This window comes from Engystomops pustulosus, chromosome 9 (genome assembly GCF_040894005.1).
Source record: "Engystomops pustulosus chromosome 9, aEngPut4.maternal, whole genome shotgun sequence".
Taxonomy (NCBI): Eukaryota; Metazoa; Chordata; class Amphibia; order Anura; family Leptodactylidae; genus Engystomops; species Engystomops pustulosus.
The window spans coordinates 57,664,132-57,686,173 of NC_092419.1; the positions used below are offsets into that span (position 1 = coordinate 57,664,132).

Consider the following 22,042-nt stretch of genomic DNA (forward strand, 5'->3'; position numbering starts at 1 on the left):
CCGTGTCCTGTTGTCCTGTTGCACATTTCAGTATGCAGCACCAGCAGTGTCAGTAATTTATGCATCAGTAGTAGAGATGAGCGAGCACTAAAATGCTCGGGTACTCGTTATTCGAGACGAACTTTTCCCGATGCTCGAGTGCTCGTCTCGAATAACGAGCCCCATTGAAGTCAATGGGAGACTCGAGCATTTTTCAAGGGGACCAAGGCTCTGCACAGGGAAGCTTGGCCAAACACCTGGGAACCTCAGAAAAGGATGGAAACACCACGGAAATGGACAGGAAACAGCAGGGGCAGCATGCATGGATGCCTCTGAGGCTGCTTAATCGCACCATTATGCCAAAACTATGGGCAACAGCATGGCCATGACAGAGTGACAGAATGAAGCTAGATAGCATCTAAAACATCCAATAATTGACCCTGACACTATAGGGGACGGCATGCAGAGGCAGCGGCAGCAGCGGCAGGCTAGAGAGTGGCATGGCGACATACCCTAAATGGACTCAGGCTTCAAACCAATGGGTGGCAGAGAGGAACCAAAGGAGGTGAGCATGAAGCGCTCAAATAATATCGGTACATGATAAAAGTTTGCCAGTATATTTTGTGGATTACACAGCAGGGTGGCGACAAAGTTAACATGGAAGCCATGAAAACAACCCAAAATTCTGCCTGACACAGCTCGTTTGATAAGGGGACCATGTATGGAGGCAGTGAACTAGTAGTAGATTAAAGGTGCTGCAGTTAAAACTATGTTAGTTGGATCTTGGCATGGAGCTGGCGCTCCGCTGCCAGGCGAGCTTTCGCCAATCCAAGCCCGTGTCTCTAGGCTACTCCCCAAACAGCACTTCTAAGAACCTTTTGTATAAGATCAAGTGTAGTAGCGTTCTTATAAGTTTAGGATATGGCGGGTGAGGGGAATGTAAACAGAAGCGCAAGAAGCGCTAAAATAATATTGGTAAATGATAAAAGTTTGCCAGTATATTTTGTGGATAACACAGCTGGGTGGCGACAAAGTTAACAACTTTGATGTGGAATCCATGAAAACAACCCAAATTTCTGCCTGACACACCTCGTTTGATAAAGGGACGATGTATGGAGGCAGCTATATGGACGACTTTTGGAGGTAGCAATGGAGACAACGTGTGGAGGCTGCTATGGAGACAATTTAATTTGGATAGTGCCTGTATGTGGCAGTCCAAAAAAGTTTTCAAACCAGAGGAGCAGGTAGGTGGCCCTCCAGAAAAATGAAATAGATTGAGTGCCTGTATGTGGCAGTCCAAAAAAGTTTTCAAACCAGAGGAGCAGGTAGGTGGCCCTCCAGAAAAATGGAATAGATTGAGTGCCTGTATGTGGCAGTCCAAAAAAGTTTTCAAACCAGAGGAGCAGGTAGGTGGCCCTCCAGAAAAATGGAATAGATTGAGTGCCTGTATGTGGCAGTCCAAAAAACTTTTCAAACCAGAGGAGCAGGTAGGTGGCCCTCCAGAAAAATGGAATAGATTGAGTGCCTGTATGTAGCAGTCCAAAAAAGTTTTCAAACCAGAGGAGCAGGTAGGTGGCCCTCCAGAAAAATGGAATAGATTGAGTGCCTGTATGTGGCAGTCCAAAAAAGTTTTCAAACCAGAGGAGCAGGTAGGTGGCCCTCCAGAAAAATGGAATAGATTGAGTGCCTGTATGTGGCACTCCCAAAAATTGTTTAAAACAGAGGACCGGGTCGGTGGCCCTCCAGAAAAATTAAATGCATAAAGTACTATAGCTAGAGCCAGTGGGCCCTGTCAAAAAATAGCCAGTTTCCTCTGCTTTACTGTACAAAGAGGAGGAGAAGGAGGAAAATGAGGAGGAGGAGGAGTGGATAAATTATTCAGGTTGAGCTTCCTTCACCTGGTGGAGATTGGAAATTATGAGAAATCCAGGCTTTATTCATCTTAATAAGCGTCAGCCTGTCAGCGCTGTCAGTCGACAGGCGTGTACGCTTATCGGTGATGATGCCACCAGCTGCACTGAAAACCCGCTCGGACAAGACGCTAGCGGCAGGGCAGGCAAGAACCTCCAAGGCGTACAGCGCCAGTTCGTGCCACATGTCCAGCTTTGAAACCCAGTAGTTGTAGGGAGCTGTGTGATCATTTAGGACGATGGTATGGTCAGCTACGTACTCCCTCACCATCTTTCTGTAAAGATCAGCCCTACTCTGCCGAGACTGGGGACAGGTGACAGTGTCTTGCTGGGGTGACATAAAGCTGGCAAAAGCCTTGTAAAGCGTACCCTTGCCAGTGCTGGACAAGCTGCCTGCTCGCCTACTCTCCCTCGCTACTTGTCCCGCAGAACTACGCACTCTGCCGCTAGCGCTGTCAGAAGGGAAATACTGTTTCAGCTTGTGCACCAGGGCCTGCTGGTATTCATGCATTCTCACACTCCTTTTCTCTCCAGGGATGAGAGTGGAAAGATTTTGCTTGTACCGTGGGTCCAGGAGAGTGAACACCCAGTAATCGGTGCTGGAATAAATTCTTTGAACGCGAGGGTCACGGGATAGGCAGCCTAGCATGAAATCTGCCATATGCGCCAGAGTACCAACGCGTAAGAATTCACTCCCCTCACTGGCCTGACTGTCCATTTCCTTCTCCTCCAACTCCTCTTCTTCTGCCCATACACGCTGAACAGTGAAGGACTCAACAATGGTCCCCTCTTGTGTCTCGCCAACATTCTCCTCCTCTTCCTCCTCATCCTCCTCCACCTCCACCTCCTCCGATATGCGCTGAGAAACAGACCTAAGGGTGCTTTGGCTATCAACAAGGGAATCTTCTTCCCCCGTCTCTTGTGACGAGCGCAAAGCTTCCGACTTCATGCTGATCAGAGAGTTTTTCAACAGGTCAAGCAGCGGGATGGTGAGGCTGATGATGTCGGCATCGCCACTGACCATCTGTGTTGACTCCTCAAAGTTACTCAGCACCTGACAGATATCAGACATCCACGTCCACTCCTCATTGTAGACTTGACTGACCTGACTACCAGTTCTGGTGGAAGTTGACATCTGGCAGTCTACAATCGCTAGGCGCTGCTGGTAAACTCTGGATAACATGGTCAGTGTTGAATTCCACCTCGTGGGCACATCGCACAACAGTCGGTGAGCGGGCAGTTGGAGGCGGCGCTGCGCTGCCCTGAGAGTGGCAGCATCTGTGCTGGACTTCCTGAAATGCGCACAGATGCGGCGCACCTTCGTGAGCAAATCAGACAGATTGGGGTATGTCTTGAGGAAACGCTGAACTATCAGATTTAACACATGGGCCAGGCATGGCACATGTGTCAGTCTGCTGAGCTGCAGAGCCGCCACCAGGTTCGGCCGTTGTCACACACAACCATGCCTGGCTTCAGGTTCAGCGGTGCCAGCCACAGATCAGTCTGCGCCGTGATGCCCTGTAATAGTTCTTGGGCGGTGTGCCTTTTATCGCCTAGGCTCAGCAGTTTGAGCACCGCCTGCTGTCGCTTAGCGACGGCACTGCTGCTGTGCCTAGAGCTACCGACTGATGGCGCCATGCCCACGGATGGTAGTTCGGAGGAGGAGGTGGAGGAGGGGTGGGAGGAGGAGGAGGCATAGTAGGCCTGAAACACCTGGACCGAGGTAGGCCCCGCAATCCTCGGCGTCGGCAGTATATGACCAGCCGCAGGGTCAGACTCGGTCCCAGCCTCCACCAAGTTAACCCAATGTGCCGTCAGCGATATATAGTGGCCCTGCCCGGCAGCACTCGTCCACGTGTCCGTGGTCAGGTGGACCTTGTCAGAAACGGCGTTGGTCAGGGCACGGATGATGTTGTCTGACACGTGCTGGTGCAGGGCTGGGACGGCACATCGGGAAAAGTAGTGGCGGCTGGGGACCGAATACCGAGGGGCGGCCGCCGCCATGAGGTTGCGAAAGGCCTCGGTCTCTACTAGCCTATAGGGCAGCATCTCCAGGCTAAGCAATCTGGAGATGTGGACATTAAGGGCTTGGGCGTGCGGGTGGGTTGCACTATATTTGCGTTTCCGCTCCAGCGTCTGGGGTATGGAGAGCTGAACGCTGGTGGATGCTGTGGAGGATCGTGGAGGCGACAATGGGGTTTTTGTGGCAGGGTCCTGGGCAGGGGGCTGACTATCAGCTGACACAGGGGAAGGAGCAGTGGTGTGCACGGCCGGAGGTGAACGGGCTTGTTGCCACTGAGTGGGGTGTTTAGCATTCATATGCCTGCGCATACTGGTGGTAGTTAAGCTATTAGTGGTGGAACCCCTGCTGATCCTGGTTTGGCAAATGTTGCACACCACAGTCCGTCGGTCATCCGGTGTTTCCTTAAAGAACCTCCAGACTTCTGAAAATCTAGCCCTCGCCGCAGGAGCCCTCGCCACGGGAGCTTCACTAGTTGACACATTTGGCGCTGATGCACCAGCTCTGGCCCTGCCTCTCCGTCTGGCCCCACCACTGCCTCTTCTAACCTGTTCTGGTCGAGGACTCTCCTCCGTCTCAGAAGCACTGTGTTCACCCGGCCTATCAACCCAGCTTGGGTCTGTCACCTCATCATCCTCCGATCCCTCAGTCTGCTCCCCCCTCGGACTTCCTGCCCTGACGACAACTTCCCCACTGTCTGACAACTGTGTCTCCTCATCGTCGGACACCTCTTTACACACTTCTTCCACTACGTCAAGAAGGTCATCATCACCCACAGACTGCGACTGGTGGAAAACCTGGGCATCGGAAAATTGCTCAGCAGCAACCGGACAAGTGGTTTGTGACTGTGGGAAGGGTCCAGAAAACAGTTCCTCAGAGTATGCCGGTTCAAATGCCAAATTTTCCTGGGAGGGGGCAGACTGGGGGGGAGGAGGCTGAGGTGCAGGAGCTGGAGGAGTGCCGATTTCGGTGACATGGGTGGACTGCGTGGAAGACTGACTGGTGGACAAATTGCTCGAAGCATTGTCGGCAATCCACGACATCACCTGTTCGCACTGTTCTGGCCTCAACAGTGCTCTACCACGAGTCCCAGTAACTTCAGACATGAACCTAGGGAGTGTAGCTCTGCGGCGTTCCCCTGCTCCCTCATAAGCAGGTGGTGTCTCACCCCGCCCAGGACCATGGCCTCTGACCCCTGCAGTAGTTGGACGCCCACGTCCCCGCCCTCGTCCTCTACCCCTAACCCTCGGGTTAAACATTTTGAAAATGAGAGTTATAACTTTAATTTTTTTTTAACTTTTTTTTGTGTTTTTTGTTTTTTTTTGTGTTTTTTAGTTTTTAAAACCAAACGATGCTATCCTATTGCTATGGCTATTTTCTAGCCAAGTATGAAAGCACACTGCTATGCCAGATAAAAAAGGAAATGGCAGACTGTGCCTAATTGAAATCCAAGCCCTAATAAATTTTCCCACTTCGGTCTTTGCGATGGATATGTGCGTCACTAAGCGCAAAACACAGCGGTCGCAAGTCTCACTACAAATTGCTCACAATTTGCTAGTAGATGCACTGCAGCAAGGACAGCCACCAGCAGATCAACCAGAAATCAAATATATATAACGCTACTGTAGGCGTAAGTAAGCCGTTTGGATTCTCCGATGGCTATTTTCTAGCCAAGTATGAAAGCACACTGCTATGCCAGATGAGATGACGCTGAGTTATTAAAAAAATAAACGTAAAATAAAAAAGGAAATGGCAGACTGTGCCTAATTGAAATCCAACCCCTAATAAATTTTCCCACTTTGGTCTTTGCGATGGATATGTGCGTCACTAAGTGCAAAACACAGTGGTCGCAAGTCTCACTACAAATTGCTCACAATTTGCTAGTAGATGCACTGCAGCAAGTACAGCCACCAGCAGATCAACCAGAAATCAAATATATATAACGCTACTGTAGGCGTAAGTAAGCCGTTTGGATTCTCCTATGGCTATTTTCTAGCCAAGTATGAAAGCACACTGCTATGCCAGATGAGATGACGCTGAGTTATTAAAAAAATAAACGTAAAATAAAAAAGGAAATGGCAGACTGTGCCTAATTGAAATCCAACCCCTAATAAATTTTCCCACTTCGGTCTTTGCGATGGATATGTGCGTCACTAAGCGCAAAACACAGCGGTCGCAAGTCTCACTACAAATTGCTCACAATTTGCTAGTAGATGCACTGCAGCAAGGACAGCCACCAGCAGATCAACCAGAAATCAAATATATATAACGCTACTTTAGGCGTAAGTAAGCCGTTTGGATTCTCCTATGGCTATTTTCTAGCCAAGTATGAAAGCACACTGCTATGCCAGATGAGATGACACTGAGTTATCAAAAAAATAAACGTAAAATAAAAAGTAAATGGCAGACTGTGCCTAATTGAAATCAAACCCCTAATAAATTTTCCCACTTTGGTGTTTGAGGTGGATATGTGTGTCACTAAGAGCTAAACACAACGGTAGCAAGTCCCCCTGCAAATTCCTCACAATATGGTACTAGCTGCAAATAAAAAAAAAAAAAGTATAACGTTATTGTAGCCCTAAGAAGGGCTGTTGGGTTCTTGTAGAATCACTCCTGCCTAACAGTAAGCTAATAGAACACCCTAACGCTTTCCCTGACCAGCAGCAGCTCTCTCCCTAGCGGCATCCAGACACAGAATGATCCGAGCAGCGCGGGCAGCGGCTAGTCTATCCCAGGGTCACCTGATCTGGCCAGCCAACCACTGCTATCAACGTGTAAGGGTACCACGTCATGCTGGGTGGAGTGCAGAGTCTCCTGGCTTGTGATTGGCTCTGTTTCTGGCCGCCAAAAAGCAAAACGGCGGGAGCTGCCATTTTCTCGAGCGGGCGAAGTATTCGTCCGAGCAACGAGCAGTTTCGAGTACGCTAATGCACGCTAGAGCATCAAGCTCGGACGAGTATGTTCGCTCATCTCTAATCAGTAGGTCTTCTGTTCCATCAGAATAGACTGGATGCCAACATCAGACCTTGCAGCTGTAGCTCTTTTTGGAGATACAACTGCACATGTTGAACACCCTAAAAGCCCAGCCTTGTTTGGTTTCTATTTTTTTCATTCATTAAAGCCTATTCCTGATAAGGATAAAAGGGGAAAAAATATAAACCTGGATACTTTTTCAATTGATTGACTAGTTCACGTTCTGTCAGATAAAGATTTTATAGCCTCAACAGCCATCAGTATTATTACATCTACGAACCCTAAAAGTCACTTTGAAAGGCCCAAGTTCCTGGCATTGGCCAAGGACCATAGAGAGGCAGGCAGACAGATTTACTGTTACCTTTCTCAACCTTCTGTAGGCTATGTGGGATGATTTGAGGAATCTGTTCCATACACAGTGAGCTGATTGTAAGGACGGATCATACTCCTACACCTCACAGTGTACACCATTTAGAACAGTGTCTAAAAGGTTAAATGGAAATGGAAATATAGGAAATAGTCGCTTCTGTGTGAATAGGCTAAATTCCATCAATGAAAAGGACCTTAGCAGTATGATATCAGCACAGTACATACTAGTTAGTAAAGATTTTTAAGTAGTACAGTATATAGTTGCTTCTATGTGATTTACTATCACTGAAAATGACCTCACCAGAATATAATTGATCCTGGTGGAAATGGTTGTAATGGAAAAGGTGGGGTTTTTTTTGTCGAGTTACAGGTCCTTTCTAGTAAAGTTTAACAATTGTCATTAGCAGCATCACATATACAAGGGGATTCATCACACACTGTTGAATGGTGCTCCTCCCTATGAAGTAATCCCTGCCGAATGGCACCCACCAGATCTATCAAGAGGCTCCAGCTTCCCGATAAATCCGGTAGGGATTGCGTCGTGGGCAGCGGTATATCAGATCAGGCCCGGTATACAAATGCGCCATAGCCGGCTCCAGTCAACGTCATTATTTTTTCATTCCTGTGACACTTGGATTTTAAAATATTCAGGTTGACAAGGGAACAATAATTAGCAATAAAGCTAAAGTGCAGGCACCTTACAGTTGATCTTTGCAGCCTGGGGTTAAAGTTCAGTAAGTTACCAGCATCCAGAGAGATTCACCAGAGATCACAGGGGGCAGATAGGTCCTTCTGTAACTAGGGGTTGTTTGTAAGTTGAGTGTTCTTAAGTCGGGGACTACCTGTAATCGTCATCATCAACTTTACATATGTTAGGGAACAACTGACATTGTGATTTTTAGGTGACATTTTAAACAGCTCAATTGATAAATCTGGCCTTGCAGTAGTCGACAGAATGATAAATTTGCTGGTTGGTGATCACTTGTTTAACCAGGGTGAAATTCCCCCTGTGACTTTTTGGCATTAAAAAGTTGCAGAAACTGTAATACAACTTTTTTAAGCCACAAAAGTCACAGAAATACAAAAATAAATGCCTCCAAGTATGTATAATATATACCCATACACCACACCTGACCACACTGTGGCCCCACATATATCATATATACCCCTCACACCACAACTGACCACACTGTGCTGCCACATACACTCACCGGCCACTTTATTAGGTACACCATGCTAGTAACGGGTTGGACCCCCTTTTGCCTTCAGAACTGCCTCAATTCTTCATGGCATAGATTCAACAAGGTGCTGGAAGCATTCCTCAGAGATTTTGGTCCATATTGACATGATGGCATCACACAGTTGCCGCAGATTTGTCGGTTGCACATCCATGATATGAATCTCCCGTTCCACCACATCCCAAAGATGCTCTATTGGATTGAGATCTGGTGACTGTGGAGGCCATTTGAGTACAGTGAACTCATTGTCATGTTCAAGAAACCAGAGATGATTCCAGCTTTATGACATGGCGCATTATCCTGCTGAAAGTAGCCAGATGTTGGGTACATTGTGGTCATAAAAGGGATGGACATGGTCAGCAACAATACTCAGGTAGGCTGTGGCGTTGCAACAATGCTCAATTGGTACCAAGGGACCCAAAGAGTGCCAACAAAATATTCCCCACAACATGACACCACCACCACCAGCCTGAACCGTTGATACAAGGCAGGATGGATCCATGCTTTCATGTTGTTGACGCCAAATTCTGACCCTACCATCCGAATGTCGCAGCAGAAATCGAGTCATCAGACCAGGCAACATTTTTCCAATCTTCTACTGTCCAATTTCGATGAGCTTGTGCAAATTGTAGCCTCAGTTTCCTGTTCTTAGCTGAAAGGAGTGGCACCCGGTGTGGTCTTCTGCTGCTGTAGCCCATCTGCCTCAAAGTTCGACGTACTGTGCGTTCAGAGATGCTCTTCTGCCTACCTTGGTTGTAACGTGTGGCGATTTGAGTCACTGTTGCCTTTCTATCAGCTCGAACCAGTCTGCCCATTCTCCTCGGACCTCTGGCATCAACAAGGCATTTCCGCCCACAGACCTGCCACTCACTGGATGTTTTTTCTTTTTTGGACCATTCTCTGTAAACCCTAGAGATGGTTGTGCGTGAAAATCCCATTAGATCAGCAGTTTCTGAAATACTCAGACCAGCCCTTCTGGCACCAACAACCATGCCACGTTCGAAGGCACTCAAATCACCTTTCTTCCTCATACTGATGCTCGGTTTGAACTGCAGGAGATTGTCTTGACCATGTCTACATGCCTAAATGCACTGAGTTGCTGCCATGTGATTGGCTGATTAGAAATTAAGTGTTAACGAGCAGTTGGACAGGTGTACCTAATAAAGTGGCCGGTGAGTGTATATCATATATACCCCTCACACCACAACTGATCACACTGTGCGCCCCCATATATCATATATCCCCCAAAACCATTCAAGCAGGGTCCACGGGTCCTTAAACTTCCAGCAATAAAGAAAAACTATTTCACGGCAGCCAAACACATGGTAAACATGTAAAAACGCACACACTGTCAAAGTGTCAAACGCAGCCTGTGCCCATATATAGAGGAATGGAGTCGTAGTATTGTGCTGTGCCCATATACACAGGATATGAGTACTGTGTTGTGCATATATGCTGTGTCCATATATGAAGGATAGGAGTAGTAGTACTGTGCTGTGCCCATATATAGATGATAGGAATAGTAGCATTGTGCTTTGCCCATATATAGAAGTATTAGTACTATGCTATGCCTTTAGATACAGGATAGGATTACTAGGACTGTAATGTGCCCATATACACAGGATAGGAGTAGTAGTACTGCATAGTGTCTATATATACAGGATAGGAGTAGTAGTACTGTGCTGTCCCTATTTACACAAGATAGGAGTACAAGACAGTTACTGTGCTGTGTCCATGTATATGATAGGCTTAGTAGTAGTGTGCTATGCAGGATAGCATACCTCCCGACTTCTATATTACCCTAGCTTTCTGAACTCTTACCCTTCTCCCCTTTATGTTGTGGGCTCTCTCCTCCATCTCCCTCATATTTCAGCCTCCGTATCTCCATCTTTCTCATATTGTGGCCTCCTGTCCCACATCCCCCTCATATTGTGGGCTCCTGTCCTCCATTCCCCTAATATTGTGGCCTCCTGTACTCCTCTGTTCTCCATCTTCCTCATATTATGGCCCTCTGTTCTCCAGCCACCTCATATTGTGGTCTCCTGTCTTCCAACTAATGATTCTAGCTTAAAGCAATAGTTTTTATGCCACATAATTTAATTGTATCCGTACTAGAATATGGCAAGTATATTAAGTGTAAACTGCTAAAACATAACTTTTATTCACACAAGATAAAAATGTTATAGACAGACACAAATAGAAGTATTAACCAATGATAGTGAGCTTTCACCCTTATCCCTGCACTGCGGTTATGTGCCCATATAATGCATTCAACGTATCCACACAATCACAGTGTGTAAAAAGCGAGTTTGAAAGTATACAGACTTGGTGGGTGGTTTAGTAGGGCAATACTTGGGGATCAGACCTTATCAGATGACCAATCATAGTTCAATATCAAAACTTATAGTTTGACCTTTATATGTGAATTTTAGGGATGATGTGTTCAAATGTGAAGTACCTACTGGTTTTCTAGGCACAACACTCTATGACATATTTCCTGGTCTTGTCTGTCCCTTTCTTCTCCAAATTACCCAAACGATTGTCTAATCCACCACCCCAGCTGCATTCCTAACACTGTCCCTATATTTCTTGCTGCCTTTCTGATTCTGGACCTGCTCCTATGTGTTTTGCGGAGTATTATAGTTTATAGTATTATGTCCTGCTCATCAGGGAGCAGTAGGGGATACTGTCAGGTAGTCAGTTAGTCAGACTGGCTGTGGCTACCTGTAGATATGTCCACTCCAGTTTAGACAGGGATTTTATCATCACAGCATGCACCTGTGTTACATTTTAAAATTAACATCTCACCCCTCATAATTTTTTATATTACAGAAATGTGTAGGTCCATACAATATTGTAGTGGCAATGTGGAGGATTCAAGATAAAGGGTCAGCAGACTGCCTGTGAGGGGGAGACAAGGCAATGGAACAAGAGACTCTCCAATGCCTCCATGTTGGCATCCCTGGCATTAAAGGAATGCATGACACCACTTGACGAAATGAATTAGGCATGAATTTACATATATGGAGCTTGGTGAGTCATTGCATATGGCACCACGCCACATTACCAAAATGCCGGAGGCCACCATGAGCGCTCTGATGCACAGTAGCTATTTCAGTATTGAACTACACCATCAGTACCCAGGCAACAATTAGGTAATTAGTACTAGACTGTGTATGAATGCTATAATTCTACTGATGATCCACTGTGTAAATAACTTGTCACCATGGACTTTCTATTTGGTTTAGATCAGGACTCTGGGCTGGCCATTTCATTGTTGTTTTCTGTTTCAAGGAACTGCTTTACCAATTTTGCTTTGTGACAGGGGCCGTTGTTCTGCAAGAAAATTGCTGGATGATTGAGTGAAGAACGCAAGGAAGAATCGATGTGTTGTTGAACAGAACATACTCACTTGCATTCACTCAGCTGTATGAGAGGTCCAACTCCTGCTGCAGAAAACATTCCTCAAACCATGACAATTCCTCCACCACTTTTCACTGACATCTTTATAAAGTTTGGGTACAGTTTTTCCCCAGTTTGTTGATGAACATAATGTTTGCCATCAAACCGAAAGAAATGAAACTTGCTTTCATCACTAAAATGAACTGAGAACCATTTCTTCACTGTTCTCAAAACATCTCCTTAGTAAAGGTGAATCTAGACTTTTGATTCTTACGGCTAATGAGAAGATTGGTAATTGCAGTGAAGGCTTCCAGTCCAAATGCTCTTAACCCCTTCGTGACCATGCCATAAAAGGTTTTAAGCCGGAGCTTTTAATTTTCATACTTATTGGTTTAAAGGCCATAAATTTCTTTTTTTTTGTGCAATACTATAAAAAAAAATTGCTGCATTTTTTTTTCATAACACATAAGAATAGTTAAAAATAAGAAAAGTCAAGGGACGTTTTTTCCATTTTTAATGTTTTGGGGACCATTAAAAATTAAATTAAAAAAGTGTAAACTGGAGAAAAATATTTTTTTCTTTGTAATGAATAGTATATTTTTCAATTTTTAAATTAACTCAAAATTACCATTGTAAATTAATTCCCTAGTGTGTGATGGTCGCTTTGATATGTAATATGTATAGGTTGGGGCAAACGGGGCGTCTATTGCGATGTTTGTTATAGTGTAGTGGGGATTGTTTTTATTTTATTGGGGAATATTAATGTTTATTTTTAAATATTTATTAATATGTAATGCATCTATAAGAGCCCCAGTTACAGGGGAAAACCACCACCGGAGGGGGCAGATGTTTGATCAGAGTTGGGTTGTGTCTTATCAGACCCCTTATTTACCCCTACAGAACTGGCGATCACATGATCACCGGGTTTGTAGCGCCAGCAGCAGTGACAGCTCTGCTCCTCACTGTAATTCAGATGGGAGAGGAGAAAAGAAAGTCCAATAGCCGGCACTGCTCACACCAAAATTAACAAACATCTTCTGCAGACCAAAGGCAGGAGACTGGGCATTAGGGAAATCAAAGCGGTCCAGGGTGCACGTCTAATATATGCAGACAAATGAGGCAAAAAAAGAGAGGAAAATGCGGCAATCACCGGAATGATGTTAAAAACGCTTCTATATTTTGGTAGAGGTGACAGGACAGAGGCAGCTCCTCACTCTGTCCTGTCACCTCTACCAAAATAAAGAAGCGCTTTTAACATAATTCTGGCGAGTGCTGCTTTTTCCTCTCTTTTTCTGCTCCTCACTGTATCGGCTACTTCAGCGCAATACTGTGAGGATCAGAGAAGGAAGGAGCAGTAATAAACCACATCTCCCTTCTCCCTAGGGTCTACGGCTGTTCTGACGTCAATAGACGTAGCTGCAGACTCGAGACCTGCGCCCACTGACGCGGGTCGGGATCAAGTTAAACATCATGACACTGTATGATGGAACAGATCCGGTACATTTTTCAGTGTTGAACATCCGAGCAATTCTAGCTACATTGTTGAAAGGATAACCCATGGAGATTCTCTGCATGATCCCATCTTCTCTTGCATTTGTCTTTCTAGGGCGACCAGTTTGGAGACCGAGTTTGTGATGTTGTATTCTAGAAATCACAGAATGACCAACCTCTCTTGTTATGTCTGATATTGTCACCCCTTCGGCCTTCATCTGGACAACCTGCTGCTGGTAGTTTCAATCACTTAGGAATGGAACAACATTTTGCAAAATCAGTGAAAACTGGAAAGTTAGACTATTAAGTAATATAAGGTTTGTCTGATAATAAAGGAAGTTAGCACCAGATGCCAGATTAACACCAATAATTTGCAGGTATGTAACTGTGTTCTCTAGTTTTGATCTGAGTTCTTTTTCATTTATCTAATTTACATTTTAATCCTGTGTTTTAGAAGATATACAATTTATGAAATAAGCTTAAAATAATGCTATTTAGTCATAGGAATACACAATGACCTTGACATTTAGGAAATTGTGTGTCATTCTCTATCTCCCGAGTAGGTGGTCTGGGAGAATCAATTACAAATACTACCACAGTATTGAGGGTTTATCCATAACTAGAATACTTGCAATACAGATTTCATTCCAATCCTGTGCTTTTTAGACACTTTGGGGGTTATTCACCCTTAGACCAGCTCCTTGGCACCGCCTGTCTTCAGAGCTCCGCTGCCCATCAGATTCATTAAAGTGACTTTGTCCCTTTAACCCCTTCCCGGCACAGGACGTAATAGTATTGCACGGGCCGAGTTAACTTCCCGACCTCTGCCATACTATTACGTTTCAGTATGAGCATGAATATGCCATCAGAGGGCTTGTGCTGTACTATTATGCCCTTTCAATGTCATGGCATACATGGGAGAAATTGGGTATCAAACTTTGTAGAGCTCATTTATGCAAGAATAACATATGGACAGCACTGCATAATGACCCTGGACAGCAATGACCAAAAAACACTTTAGTTCAAACTTGGAGACTGGAGGCTTCAGGAGTTGTGCTCTATTCATGAATAAACATCCAATGAGACTTGCAGTAGTAGAAAAAGTGAACAGCACTCATTTTATTGTTGCTTCTTCCTTCAAATTTATTTAAACATACTCACATACATGCTTTTACATGATGGAGGGAGGATAACATCAACAACCCAATTGTGTGAGAACGACGACCGTTTTGCGACTCTATGCTTCTTCCGATTCTAGTTTGGTGAAGCAGTTCTATGTATACGCCAAAATAGTGAAGAGGTGAAAATAGTCCTGTGTGACTTTTTAGCAGTGAAAAATCACAAAAAACCTCAATACTACTTTTTTATGCAAAAGACCTGCAAACCAATGATGAATAACCCATTAGTTCCTTTTAATAAATCATCATTAAATGTTATTTTTTTAATATGGTATATTGCACAAGTTTATTGTCTATTGAGGTGCCTGAGAGAGCCAATGTTCACCATAGCTGCCTACCATTTTCAGTGGAAGCCCATTCCTATAATTAATAAAGCGTCCAATTGTGGTGATAAATGCCATTCCCTGTTGTCATGTCATTCTTTAAACTCCTCCTAAGACACTTGGTCAAGTAAACAATTGAGGTCTAATCAGTCAAAATATAAGCAATTTGACATTTCCTACCTTCCCAATGTATAGGTGTTAAATGCCCATTTTATATCTCCTTCCTGCATTATGATGTATAAATACTTCAACAGACGGGTCATATAACTGTAATAGCATTACACATAGAAAGTGCCCATGTGATATGCTACTGAAGTACAGTAATGATTGACATACACCTGCCAGCATATAAACTGCATGGACTCCATATTTAACAAATATGGAAAAATGGTGCCCTTGACTATAATTATGGTGGGGTGTAGAGGTAGAACAAGGGACCCAGGTTATGTGAAGTGTCAGGAACTATGGAACCCTTAAAACCCCTCAAATTAGAAAGGTGTTGTCCTTATATTTTGGTTGTTATCTATTTGTCTATTTTCGTATCTATGAACGGCAACTCTACAAGCTATAGAATGACGGATGCTTCAATAACTGAATATAAATACCAAGCCCATAGATAGGAGGGAAATGCAAGAGGAAGTCAATTTCAGTTTTATCATGAGTTAAATGTGAACACATTGCACAACGCCTGACTGCAGCAAAGCGCCCATGCTCTCGTGCCCGTCCTCCCTGTGCCCCTGCACATGGGAGGAGGATGCAAATAGTGTCATGCCGGCAGCATCATTCCAAAAGCAAGAATAATGTAATGTGGCCAGTGTAGCTGAGTGAAAGAGCTCTGCTGTGGTGACACCACAGGGGGAGGGGGAGCGCTGTGACATCTTTCTAGTTGAGCAATGCAGAGTCTTGCCTCAGTCAGTATGATGAGGAAGGAGGAGGAGGAGGCTGCTCTGTGCTTGGGGTGAGAGACAGAAATGGCTGCATGGATGGGGGGCTTGACACATACCCTACAGTGACCACCAACAGCATTACTCAGTTACAGTGCACTGCTTGCCAGTCGCAAGATTTGGATGCAAAAGCTTACTCCCTAGGGATGACTGCATCTATTTCATAACAGGTAGGTATGTGTCTACAGGTTATTATTAATATGAATGTTATTTCCATAACACTAATGGATAGCAGCTTGTATTTATCTCATTGAACTATAAATGAGGGGAAAAAAAACAATATATGATGCGATTTCTCTTTAGGATTGCTTACATTTGCTAGTTGTTATCATTCTATTTTTACCTTTCAAATATTTTTTTCTCATGAATCATGAGTTGCAAATAATACACTTCCAAAAATGTTATAAATAATAAAGCAATATGTTTAAATGTATCTCTTCAGTCATGTGAACATTACATTATATTCATATAATGTCGTCACCATTGATTTAAAGCTATGCAGATTATGTGTTCATATGGATAGAGATATGCACAGACCATCATAAGCATCCATGTACCGTATACTGAACTGCATGGTTGTTGCCAAACCTGAATTTTCAAGCCATGACAGACATTTCTAGTATGAAATGGATCTGTTGTTTTATTATAACTCATTAAATCTGAGCTGTCTTTTTAGAGTCTGTAGACAAGCAATAAATAATCAGCCATTAGCAATCAAACTGATACCATACTCATCAGTGGATTTGTCATTGTTAGATGCCAACCATGTCTTTTCCAGCAGTGATGTGTTAGATCTTGTTATGAGTTCAAGGTCGTCTTCTACTGGAGACAGGTGTCTTTTTGAACTGAATAAAATCCAATGTACCTAAGATTTTTGGAAATCACTTCCACTATTGGTGACCTGTCAACGATGAACCATTTCTTGTCGATTTTATATTCTGGAATACTGTTTTGACATTGCTTGCCATATTCTAAAATGACGAAGTAAAATTTGTCTGTGGGCACATTATTTTTTATCATACTATCATTTAAATATGGCAGCTTTCTGCAAAATTTTTATTACAGTGCTCTTGCATTTATATTGAGTGACCACATTCAATGCACACTGCAGCTGTAATATTTTATATTGGTGAAAATACTTAAAGGAAATCTACCAGATGGATGCAGTGCTTCTAATCCAAGCACACTTACATGCTTGTGTGTGCCTCCCAAAACAGGATCCTTTCTTCTGCTTGCTTCTAATAGCCTAATTTTTTGAGAAAAGCATACTTTAAAATTATGCAAATGAGCCTCTGAGGCTCCTATTTACTTCACTAGAGCACCTTCTGGCTCCCTCATCTGCTAATTATTCATGCCTCCATTCAGTTTTTCTACCTGTCTCCTCCCTTCCCTCCTGAGCCATACAGCTGGTGACATCAGCTGGCTCTAATGAGGGGGCCAGGAGGGGCTCTTGTGGCCTAGACAGCGGCACCCAAGGGTCATCTGCATAATTTTAAAGAATATTTTAGAAGCAAAAAGAAACAGATCCTGTTTCAGGAGGCATATACCAGCATGTAAGTGAGATGGTTTAGAAAAACTGCATCCATGTGGTAGATTTCCTTTAAATATCACAATATATTTCCATGTAATTTCCGTGACCATATCCTGTAACCCGTTTTTTTACATGTGATAACAGTTGATTATATAATGAAGACGCAATATCAGGGTCATATACTTTAAATGGGATCTAGTTTAACAGACAAGCAATGGATCACCTAAAAGAATGCATAAGCAATATAATCCCATATTTGTGAAAAGCTGATTTTATTTTTCAAGTTTAATAATTTAAGATAAAGCTTAATTGTCATGAAAGATATGTTAAAGGACACCTGTCATCAGGTCTCTATTTCTGTCACTACTACCTGTTAAAGCAGCTCACAAGGATCCATCACAACCTTTATCTAGTCAATTCATACGTTAATCATTATAAAATCATATATTCTTTATTATGTAAATGAGACTGGTCACATGGTCAGAGGCAGTGATGTCAACCCTGTTACTCCTCCCCCTGCTCATGTCTGTGTGTAATGTATAGTAAAGCATTGCTAGTGTCTGTGCTTTATCTGCTGACATGCTCTCCCTCCTAATACACATGTGAGAGACACAGACATCAGCTACATGTACCTGACATGTTCTGCTATAACATGGCTGTCTGGAGCTGTTGTATCTCTCCAATACACACACACAGGCTGCAGGGGGCGTGGCCGCCAGCACCTGGAAGCACATGGAGGAGACATTACACCATTATACCTCACACCATTATAGAGGCTGTCAGTCAAGCACTGGGGGGGGGGGGGGCAGGTTTTGCCTCCCACTCATGAATACGCTGGACAGCCTGAATATGATAATGACTCATTGGACATCTCACAGGTTATTTGCATACAGCTTTAGGACCTCATTGCTTAAGTTTTCAGGCATGTAGAGGGACAATGAAGGAATAGAGGAAATGCTTTCTAATTGCAATTCATGATAATATATTTAGTTTAGGGGGTTATTTTGCCTGACGGGTTTTCTTTAAAGGAAATCTACCAACAAAATCAAGCATGTTAAAGTAGGGATACTTACTGATAGATCCAGGCAATGTACCTACAGTATTCTTATATTTGTTATAATTAGCCTCCTTCCTTCTAAAATCAACTTTTTAATTATGCTAATAAGCTTTAAGTTCTCCTGAGGGGAGGAGCCCCTTTGTGCTGCAGATTCACAGGCTGTTACAGTGTGCAAGAAGCAACCCCTTCCCCCATTGTGTTCTGAAACGTCCTCTGCAGCAGTGAGATTACATCAGGTGTAGGGAGTGGAGAAATGCTGAGGGAAAAAGAGGGGGAAGATTGAGACAGTCTAACAGCCTGGAAAGCTGCAGCATGGATAGGCTCTGTTAACACCCCCAATGGCCCTTCAAGTTCATTAGTATAATTTAAAAGGTTGATTTTAGATGGAAGGAGGCCATGGATAACAAATATAAGAAGATTACTATGGTAATGGTTTATCATGCTTAATTTTATAATCAATTTAGCTGTTGCTATGAGCTTTCTTTATTGTACAACTTTTACCCATACTATGGATTAGTAAAATAAAGTGCTGCTGGACTAGAGGTCTAGCCATTAATTATGGCAAGTAATTATTAGACGATTCCTTGAATTCCAATTTCCGGATTTAGCTCATTGAATGTAATCATCTCAGAAATGACAAACTCAACCTTATTATAACCTTAACAGACAACATGTAACATGCTGTCTGACAAATAAAGTGAATTTGGAAATATCCTGAGTTTTCCTGCTATATATTCAGATATATCTGAACTGCAAATATTTACTGCATATCAAAAAATTATATGTAAAAGTGAAATAATGAGATCCAGTAGCGAGAATCGTTACACAGAATTAGAAAAAATATTGACAAAACAATCAGAATGTATTTCGTACATTCATCCCCAATGAATATTACTGAATATTGTTAATGGTAAATGCAGGAGCGTAACTAGAAGAGGCTGGACCCCATAGCAGACTTCTGAATAGGGACCCCCTATCCCTATTAAAAAATATACGTATTTGTATACTCACACATGTGAGTTACAATTAGAGAAGGGCGAACTGATTCGAACTAAGTGGAGTTCGATACAAATTTCACAGAAAATTTGATTCGTCACGATTAAGAAGTTTACACTGATTCGTGGGAAAGAAGTCCCCCCCCCCCCCTTTTTTATCTAAATGTGTACGGGCACAACGTGTTACATGGGACAGAGAACTCTGGGAAGGAGAAAGGAACACCCTCGATGACATCTGCAGACCTGTAAGCCAATCAGCGACGAGCAGGCTTATGTGATGTCACACAGTCCTATAAAAACTGTCAGCCATTTGCAATCTCGGCATTTCACACTGCATGTGCTGTCTGTTACGTCTAGCTGCTTTTACTGTACTGTGCTGTAGCGATTTCTGCTCCAATCCCAGTGTGTGCGTTTAGGGGGATCTGTATACCCCAAATAGCAGTTCTTTTTTGTTACTGAAGCGACTAGGAATAAATCTGTTTCATATCCACACAGCTGCTGTAGTGATTTTTGCCCCTCTCTCAGGGTTTGCGTCTTGGGGCATCTGTATAACGCAAATTACAATAGTTTTTTGTTGCTAAAGTTGAGAGCAAGAAATATGTGTCAAATCCACATAGTTTATAGAGTGATTTTTGCTCCAATTACAGGGTGTCTGTTGTGGGGTATCTGTATAACGCAGATTCCAATACTTTATTGTTGCCAAAGTTGAGAACAAGAAATACTTGTCAAATCCATGTAGTTGATTAACCACTATATCAGACAGAAAGGTGGCAGGTGGAGCAGGTAGAGGTTGCAGCACAGTAAGGGAACGTCGCAGCTTGGGTGACTCTGTGAGGCCAGAACTACCATTGACATCTAGTGGCAGTGTGTTGATCAACAACCCAAATGTTGTCGATTGGTTGACTAGGTCACCCATTTCCTCAAATATAACATCTGACAACCCCAGCCAAGAGTTAGTGGGTTCGACAGATACAACAATTAGTCGGCATGACCCAGGAGCAGGTCAGCGGCCCTCACTTGTCCTCAACCAGACTCTGTCCTGTCCATTTCTCTCAGCCAGAGAGCTACTAGCTGGTCTGGGCTCAGCGCCACTATACAGCTAGGACAAAGTGTTTGAGGACAGTCAGCAGCTGCTTGGCAGCGGAGAGGTGGGGCAGACATCCGCTGCTTCGTGCAGTAGGGAGGCTGTGCATACTGACACCGTTGAGGAGAATAACAGTGACAGGGAAACGCAAATTGACGATGATGTAGCCGATCACACTTGGGAGTCAGGTGTAGCAAGGGATTAATCATCCCCTGGCGAAGAGAGTGTCAGCTTGCGTGTCAGGCAGTGGAGCAGGCAGAAAATCGCTACTGTGGCCGTGAGTCAGTCAGGTGGTAGCAGTGCGAGGATGGGAGACAAACGGCTGTGGGGTAAAAATCCCAATTCGCAGGTCCAAGTAAGCAGTGGCACAGGGGCTCAACGAGGCAGCGGCAGTAGTAGTCACTCAGGGTTGGCAGAGTGTTGGCAGTAAGATCACCATCTCGGCGGTGTGGCAGTTTTTTGTTAAGACACCAGAGCATGTGTATATAAAGTGAAGCGTGGCCAGTGAGCTAACGTTGGCACCACGGCCCTGCGTCAACACATGCAGCGTCACCATCCAATGGCCTGGGAGAAACGGGTCTCACATGTGGTCCATCCTGCAGGCGCAGCAACAGCAGCAGCACCTAGTGGCCCACATGCCGTTTCAGCCAGTCAACGCTCCAGCACCTTGGGTGAAGGGAGCTGTTTGTCTTTGACTTCATCTCCCGGTCCAGATTCTCCTGCTCCTTGCTACACATTGCGCCAGCAGTCATTGAGCGAGGCAATTACAAAGAGACAACTGTATACATCCAGCCATCCTAAGGTGCAGAAGCTGACTGTTCTCCTGTCCAAGTTGTTGGTACTGCCTTTCCAAGTCGTGGACTCTGCACCCTTCAGAAAACGAATGGCTTGTGCCGAACCATGGTGGAGAGTTCCAAGCCGAAATTTCTCTTCCAAAAAGGCAGTACCTGCCCTTCACAAATATGTAGAACAGAAGGTGGGCCAGTCCTTAAGCTTATCGTTTTCTTCCACGGTGCACGGCATTTGGGACGTGTGGAGCTGTAATTACGGTCAGGGCCAGTACATGTCCTTTATGGCCCACTGGGTGAATGTGCTTCCCACCCAGCCACACCAACAACTTGAACAGGAGATGCCACTTTCTCCTCCACGTTGTCAAACTGCTGCTCCTTCGCCAATGTCTTCCTCCTCCTTCTCCACCAACACCTCAGCCTCCACAAGTCTATTTGCTGCTCCATCATACCACATGTTCAGGGCACAGCGGTGTCCCACAGTTCTACACCTGGTTTGCCTGGGCGAACGAAGTCACACAGGGGAGGAACTGCTCTGTGTCATGCAACAAGAAATCAATGTGTGGCTTTCTCTGCGACAACTGCAAATCGGAACCATGGTGACAGACCATGGGAGGAACATGGTGTCCGCGCTGCACCGAGGAGGGATGGTCCATGTGCCCTGCATGGCGCACATGTTCAATCTGGTTGTCAACAGGTTCCTGAAGTCTTCCACCCATCTGCAAGACATTCAAAAAAATGGCCGTTGCAGCGGCAGATC

The 22,042-nt window shown here is 44.3% G+C and overlaps 1 protein-coding gene across 5 annotated transcripts in view; it reads left to right on the forward strand.

The window, feature by feature from the left end:
- The first annotated feature begins 15,643 nt into the window (after window positions 1–15,643).
- Window positions 15,644–22,042, forward strand: part of LOC140077441 (diacylglycerol kinase eta-like) — a 212,407-nt gene continuing 206,008 nt past the window's right edge. For 3 of the 5 annotated variants that reach the window (XM_072124658.1, XM_072124664.1, XM_072124659.1), the window contains exon 1: window positions 15,644–15,841. In XM_072124658.1, coding sequence (XP_071980759.1) covers window positions 15,777–15,841 — 65 coding nt within the window. In that variant the 5' untranslated portion in view covers window positions 15,644–15,776. Of the gene's footprint in view, window positions 16,002–22,042 lie in introns of all 5 variants that reach the window. The other 2 variants (XM_072124661.1, XM_072124660.1) reach the window with 2 other exon arrangements.